This window comes from Carica papaya, chromosome 2, assembly GCF_054855325.1.
Source record: "Carica papaya isolate Zhongbai chromosome 2, ASM5485532v1, whole genome shotgun sequence".
In the NCBI taxonomy this organism is placed as follows: domain Eukaryota; kingdom Viridiplantae; phylum Streptophyta; class Magnoliopsida; order Brassicales; family Caricaceae; genus Carica; species Carica papaya.
The window spans coordinates 36,596,986-36,604,443 of record NC_142310.1 but is presented as its reverse complement, the minus strand read 5'-3'; the positions used below and the strand labels follow the sequence as shown (position 1 = coordinate 36,604,443).

Here is a 7,458-nt window from a genome sequence, read left to right as displayed (position 1 = left end):
GTAACGCTCCCTCTACTGGTCAGTCCACCTTAACTTCTCTCCCTCTCGACTCCTCCTCCCTGCGAAATTGCAGAGCGCAAAATGGCGGAACTCACTTCTTCAAACCAGCATTTTAGTTTCTTTCTTGTTTGTTTTTGCTTGTTTCTTCTTCGTGCTTCTTCTTCTTCTTCGAATCCAGATTTGAAGCCTCTGTTAGACTTCAAGTACGCAGCGGATAAAGCCAACAAGCTCGGTTCGTGGAACTCGAGTACCGACCTCTGTGAGTGGACCGGTGTATCTTGTCTACAGAACCGAGTTTCACGACTCGTCCTTGAGAACTTGGAGCTTACTGGTTCTTTCCAACCATTGACTTCGCTGGCTCAGCTCAGAGTACTGAGTCTGAAGAAAAACCGACTCTCCGGTTCCATTCCCGATCTTTCCAACTTCACTGCCTTAAAGCTTCTCTTCTTATCGCACAATGAGTTTTCCGGCGACTTTCCAACATCCGCAACGTCGCTATCTAGACTATACCGGTTGGATCTGTCCTTTAACAACATCTCCGGCGAGATTCCCGCGACAGTCAACCGTTTGACTCATCTGCTAACCCTTCGGCTTGAAGAAAACGGGTTTTCGGGTTCCATTTCGGGTTTAAACCTCCCGAACCTTCAGGACTTCAATGTCTCGCGTAACCGTTTCTCCGGTGAAATACCGAAATCGTTGTCGGGTTTTCCCGAATCCGCTTTTGGTCAGAACGAAGCTCTTTGCGGATCCCCAATGCAGACGTGTAAAGGCACGGTGACTGACCCGACAAGACCCGGATCCGATGGAGCATTAGCGTCGCCATTGATACCCGGTAACAACCCGAGAACAGTATCATCTTCCCCAAGCTCACTCCCCGTGAACTCAGATGCTAACAAAAAACCTAACACCCATCGCAACAACGCAGCAAAAATCAGTCCATTAGCTCTAATCGCCATAATCCTCGGAGATGTTATCGTCCTCGCGCTAGTCTCCCTTCTTCTCTACTGCTACTTCTGGAGAAACTACGCGGCGAAAATGCGAGATGGGAAGGGCTCGAAGATCCTCGAAGGTGAAAAAATCGTGTACTCCTCGAGTCCGTACCCAACACAACCCGGGTTCGAGAGGGGTCGAATGGTGTTCTTCGAAGGGGTGAAGCGGTTCGAGCTGGAGGACCTCCTGCGAGCCTCGGCGGAGATGCTGGGAAAAGGAGGATTCGGGACTGCGTACAAGGCAGTGCTCGATGATGGCAATGTAGTCGCTGTGAAGAGATTGAAGGATGCGAATGTGGGAAGCAAGAGGGAGTTTGAACAGAACATGGAGGTTTTAGGAAGACTGAGACACCCGAATTTAGTGAGCTTAAAAGCTTATTATTTCGCGAGAGAGGAAAAGCTTCTGGTCTATGATTACATGCCTAATGGAAGCTTGTTTTGGCTCCTTCACGGTACGTTTCTTCTGCTCTGTTTTTCCTACTCTGTTTTCTTTATTGAGAAGTGAATTGATTTGAAGTTAAAGCAGTTTACGTGACCCAACTCCCATTAAGAAGAGAAAATTAGTTCTTTCACGCTAGCTTTCGCTCTCATTACGACAGGGAAAGGATGGAATTTGTTTCCAATCTCCTTTTTCTTTGAGATTTTCCTAGAAACCAAACAGAGTAGTCATGTCCCCTTTTTCATGGGTCCACCTCTAGCCGCCTACCGGGCATGTCGGAGCATCCTGAACTAAACCCGATAGAGCCGACCCAAACCCATGTCAGCGTCTGTAATTTTAAGCTGGTTTCACGTCGAAAGGTCTGAATCACAGAAGAAGACACCAGGAAAATGCCAAGATTGGTTTTGTTTATCTCACCTGAGGAGAGTGAAAGTTAGGGTTCTTGTTGTGTTTAGCGTATGAGACAGGATGGTACAACACAGTTTGATTTACTACACCACAAAAACATCCAGCCTAATTGTGATTCAGGAAATCGTGATTACAGTTTTCTTTTTCTTTTTTAATCTCTGTTTTTCAATTCTAAGCATCAGCTTTTTCTTCTTCTTTTTTTTTTTTTTTTTTCTCTTTTTGTTCTTTTACTTGTGTGGGCCCCATTTCCGGTGAATATGACCAAAAATTGATTTTTATTTTATTTTTTTATTTTTCTATCCTGAGTTTGGACCATGTTCTGTCCGGGAAAATAATTAAATCGCAAAATAGTTTATTTTAAATTTTAAAAATTAATATTTATACAAAATTAGTTACTTTGTGTCGATGCAAAAACGCAGTGGCAAAGACGTAATTTTATTTGACACCTAAGCCTTATTTTACTAAGGTATTCCGTAAATGACAGGTAATCGTGGGCCGGGTCGGACCCCACTGGATTGGACCACGAGACTGAAGATAGCAGCTGGGGCGGGCCGTGGGCTGGCTTTTCTTCACAACACATGCAAGACTCTTAAACTCACCCACGGTAACATCAAATCCACGAACATCCTCCTCGACAAGTCCGGAAACGCGCGCGTCTCAGATTTCGGTCTTTCCGTGTTGGCCTCGCCCACCGTCAACGCCCCGCGATCCAACGGCTACCGTGCGCCGGAGACATCCGACTGTCGAAAACCCACACAGAAATCCGACGTCTACTCGTTCGGAGTTCTTCTGCTGGAGCTGCTAACAGGAAAATGTCCTTCGATCGTGGACAGTGGTGGGCCCGGTTGCGGGTACGGTGGGGTGGTTGATCTGCCGCGGTGGGTCCAGTCCGTGGTGAGGGAGGAATGGACGGCGGAGGTTTTTGATCTGGAGTTAATGAGGTACAAAGATATTGAGGAGGAGATGGTGGGGTTGTTGCAGATTGCCTTGGCTTGCACGGCGCTGTCGCCCGATCAACGGCCCAAGATCGGACACGTGGTGAAGATGATCGAGGAGATACGTGGGGTCGAGGTGTCTCCGTGTCACGAAGCTCTTGGCTCGGTCTCCGACTCACCCTGCTTGTCTGAGGACACGTGCGGGGCAGCGAGTCAGTGAGTTTGCGGGAGATTTTCTATGTTTATTTTTTAATTTACCTTTTCCAAGTTAATCTTAATCGTGGATTAATCAATGAAAATGTGCCATTAATTTATATTTAATTCAGAAACTCGTATTAATTTATATTTAATTAATCCAATGTGCTCGAATAAAAAATTGGGAACCCAAAATTAGCTTAAAAAATTGAAAGGGTGATTTGCATGATTATTACCAACAATCATACTAATCACTCTTTAAATATCAATTACTTTTCCAATTTTTGGATCAAACCCATGTTAGTTCTCAAGTTAATTTTAGAGGGTTGGAATTTTTTTTGTAATCTTCTCAAATTATAGATAGATACATGTCATGCAATATCTCCATATAAAAATGTATTGTGTGTCACTAATACAAGAAGTAGGAAAAGGGGTATCAACCCATATACAATATCTTTTTGTACCACATAATCTGATTTTAAGTAAACAAAAATGAATAAAATTTTCCACCCAACCAAACATAATTAATCAAAACGCAGCACATTGGTAGCAAACCTCAACAGCCTATCCAAACCATTAGGCAAAAACTTCCTTGCAAACAAGAAACAAACGCTAGTGTTCTTCCCATTGTACTCACAACTTTCCCCACCTCTCAATTTCTCCAAAAACTCCACGGTTACCTCATTTCTCGTGAATCGGGCCGGGTGCGGCCCGCCCCGAGACCAATCCACCCACGTCAGGGTCCGATTCGAGTTCGTTTCGCCGAATTTCGCAGTCACAAAAGTCGGTAGGTAATGTTCGTCAGCATAACACGAACCGAAACAACGTCGTTGGAAAACGGGAAAGTAAGTGGTGTCGGAAACAACTCGTAAAGCGAGAGCCCGGTCGATTTCGAACCATTGTGCGCCTTTACGCCATTGACTAAGCTTGACCTGCGGCTTCATCTGGTGGTTGTAGCGGCCGCGACCCACCGGGCCGGGTAGATCGTAGGACTCTACGAAATTCTGGGTGGAGTTGATTAGATAAGAATAGACTGTGGAGAAGTTGAAAAGAGGAATGCATGATTCGGAGAGAAGAACAAAACGTTGGTTTGTGAAGTCTAGTAAGGCATTGGCTAGGAGACGTCTTTCTGCTTCGATCATATTCACTTTACCCCATTCTACCTCCTGGATCAGCAGAAAAAAATATTAATATGCAGTTTATATATAAATATATACATATATATAGCAAAATATGGTAAGTGATGGGAAGATATATATATATATACGTATAGGTAAATGCAGTTTATACATGAATTGTACCTATATGTCGATAAATAAGAATTTATGTCTATGTTTTTAGTATAATTTACCTATTTGAAGGTATGAAAATTTATATCGATATCTAATTTTCTTTTCTCCTGCTTATGAATAGTTCTTATTTCTCTCTTTCGTTAAAATTATCTACCCTTTTAAATGCTACTTCCAGGGGATTGAATTTTTGATGATCTTTCTTGATCCAATTGAAATTACCAATAATTTATTAAAATCACAATAAAAAATACTTCCATCTTGCTCCAAAAAAGTTTAGAACTGACCTTACTAGGAATTCTTCTTCCATGAAAAACTGGACTTTCAGGCTCTGATTCGTTGTAAGAAGGATTTGAATGCACATAAATGGAGTATAAACCTTCATGTCCCTTGAAGAATTTTTCCCACAATGGTGCCAGCAAAACAGGGCCTTTTGTCAAGAACATGAACGCCACTTTCGGTTTCCGATCAAATGGATATTTTCCGATTCCAGGAGCCATTGAAGCTCTCCACAGAAGCTCTTCGTCCTCCATGTCGTGCATGATCCTCGGCGGCTTCAAGTACTCTTTCAGCCCAGTGCGACAGGAGCTTGATTCTCCCGGCGCCGGCGCCGGCACCGGGGGAGGCGGTGATAATGGCGATGTGGTGGTGGAAACGGAGAGGTGAGTGATGTGAAGATTGACTGGTAAATTTTTTACGTAAGAGCTGATTAAGATGCCGAGACTCATACCGCATCCGAAGAAGAAGAAGATAGAGAGAAGATTGAGTAAGTGCCATTGGGGATTTAAGAGCTTGGAAACAGAGACCAGTGGGTTCTGGTTTTGATTCTTCATTAGAAACAGAGACGGAGGAGATGGTGAGTTGATGAGGTTTCTGGTTCTGGGTTTGTTTTATTTTACTATTAAATCCTATATGTGTTTATACTATATACATATATATATATATAGAGAGAGAGTTCAAGAACAGAGGATTAAATTAATGATTGGTAAGTGTAATGATATGAGGAAACAGATGAAATGATTCTTAGAAACGATGAAACTATACGATGAAAATATGGAAATGAAACCATTTTCAAAAGCATGCAAGTAATTTAATGGTGAAATGAATTCAAAGAGGTCGGCTGAGGAGAAGAGAAAAAAGAAAATGAATAAACAGAGATAGAGGAACAGAGGATTTTGAAAAGATCAAAGCAGTCTTAAATGTCTAGAGGCTGCAAACTGGTGATGGCTTTGTAAGAATCACCCAGCTACCATTCCTTGTCCAATTATTTATATATATTTATATATATATATGTGTGTGCGTGTGTGTGTGTTTGTTTGTGTATACGTATGTGTGTACATATATGTGCGTGTATATACTATACAACACTGTTTAATAATTTGTTTATCACGCCATTTTGGGTGCTAGTTTTGCTGAATTTATTTTTATACTTTATATGGTATTTTTGTTTTTGTAACTTTCAAAAAGTACTTTTTAGTATCTAAAATTAAACCTTGAAATTTGTAAGTTAATAGAATATTGACGTCATTATTTTTTTTTTTTACATAATAGAAACCTTATATATATATATTTATTTAATGTTAATAATGTCAATTTTTTATTTGATAAAAAACCCTATTTGTTTAAACCCATAAAAAAATAGTGCAAATAGCAATATATATATATATATATATATATATATTGGAAAACAAATTAGGCAGTTTGGTTTTTGTCACATGGGTTGCTCATCTAAAAAGAAAACAAGAAGAACAAAAATTAATTGAATTATGAAATTTTGAAATGTCAAATTTTGTCAAAGTCTCCGTAGGAGGACATGCTAAGAAGAGGAAAGTCTAGCTCCGTGTTTGGTTTGCGGAGTGATTCTGTCAAAACCTGGGAGTGATAAGAATCCCAAGCGCGTTTACAGCTGATTATAACACGTGTAAATCTGCTATTAGTCCCTAGAATCTCGGAGTTAATCCTCCTTCGTGGCCGTCTGTTTGGGAATTGACGGCAATCAACGGTGGATTGTTTTAATCTTTGTGATTAGTGAGGTGATAATGATAAATTTAATGAAGCTTTAAGCATCGAAAGTTTAGTGTTAAACTTGATGGGGAATAATCTAATTAACTTACTATACAATTTTAATACATATTCAAAATATATAAAAGAGTTCTATTATGAGTTCACGATAACTCACTCATAATATTTTATTTTCTAAATTGATGATTTATTAAATTATCTAAATATTTACGAGTTTAAATATCACTGAAAATATAGAATTCATTATTTTATACGTGCATTATAAATTGATAGTAGTCAGTCTATAATGCTCAAATTTTTAAGTTTAACATTTAGTTAATTTATTATACTGTATTATTTTTTGTGAATAATTGACTCATAATGTTCGATTTTTATAATTTTAATACTAAATTAATTTAATTAAATATCACGAATTTAAAAATTATTTATGATATAAAATTTATCATGTTTACGTGCATTATGAGTTGACAGTAATCAATCCATAATATCTTATTATGTAAAATTTAGAACTTGATCGATTTAGTACATTAGTAGAATCAACGATCAACTTACGTTTCGTACCAAAAAGTTATAGTGAAAGTAATAATCTGTTAACACTTAAAATTCTCTTAGTTGTAATAATCATTATAGATTTATACCAAATTGACATTTATTTTCTAATGTATAAATCATATCATAAACTAGTTTATTCAATTCTTCAATTATTACTCAAGATATCGATAACATGTCACGTGAGTTAGAGAAACACCACAAGACTTTAGACTAACATGCATGGTTTGGCATGGGGTTATTATTAGCTCATTAATAAATATTAATGTAACTAACTCTACCACGTTTACATAATTAATAAATATACTTACGTTTACATAGTTTGGTAATTATTATTATTACTGTATTTTCAATTAATAAAGTTGAAGTAAACTCAATTTTGTACAAAATCAACTTGTAATTTTGGTCGCCTACTCCTAACAACAATTCGTTTAACGACCGACATTATGCTTAATGCTTAATGCTTAATGCTTAATGCTTATGCTTATGCTTATGCTTATCCTAGTTGTGTCAATAAAATTAATAATTAAATCACTTCCTGAATATATATACTTAAGACTATGTGTGATTTTTATTTATAAAATTTCGTATAGTAAATAATTTTACATAAAAATTATTAAAATTATAATATA

General features: G+C 38.3%; 2 protein-coding genes across 2 annotated transcripts; one reads left to right on the top strand and one right to left on the bottom strand.

Moving 5' to 3' along the window:
• LOC110813459 (leucine-rich repeat transmembrane protein kinase family protein) lies at nucleotides 1-3,092 on the top strand. The gene is made up of 2 exons (XM_022040601.2): nucleotides 1-1,441; nucleotides 2,321-3,092. The coding sequence occupies exons 1-2, from the start codon at nucleotides 82-84 to the stop codon at nucleotides 2,989-2,991; spliced, it is 2,031 nt and encodes a 676-aa protein (XP_021896293.1). The 5' UTR covers nucleotides 1-81; the 3' UTR covers nucleotides 2,992-3,092.
• A 243-nt stretch (nucleotides 3,093-3,335) lies between these two features.
• Nucleotides 3,336-5,500, bottom strand: LOC110813416 (Core-2/I-branching beta-1,6-N-acetylglucosaminyltransferase family protein). The gene is made up of 2 exons (XM_022040537.2): nucleotides 4,543-5,500; nucleotides 3,336-4,132 (listed from the first exon to the last, which is right to left on the bottom strand). Exons 1-2 carry the CDS (start codon nucleotides 5,086-5,088, stop codon nucleotides 3,491-3,493), a joined length of 1,188 nt encoding a protein of 395 aa, XP_021896229.1. The 5' UTR covers nucleotides 5,089-5,500; the 3' UTR covers nucleotides 3,336-3,490.
• Between the last annotated feature and the right edge of the window lie 1,958 nt (nucleotides 5,501-7,458).

Coding starts and splice junctions, on each gene's coding strand:
- LOC110813416 (XM_022040537.2), bottom strand. CDS start 5,088: ATGAAGAATCAAAACCAGAACCCACTGGTCTCTGTTTCCAAGCTCTTA. Junction 4,133..4,542: donor GAAGAAGAATTCCTAGTAAG/GTCAGTTCTAAA, acceptor CTGCTGATCCAG/GAGGTAGAATGGGGTAAAGT.
- LOC110813459 (XM_022040601.2), top strand. CDS start 82: ATGGCGGAACTCACTTCTTCAAACCAGCATTTTAGTTTCTTTCTTGTT. Junction 1,442..2,320: donor CTTGTTTTGGCTCCTTCACG/GTACGTTTCTTC, acceptor CGTAAATGACAG/GTAATCGTGGGCCGGGTCGG.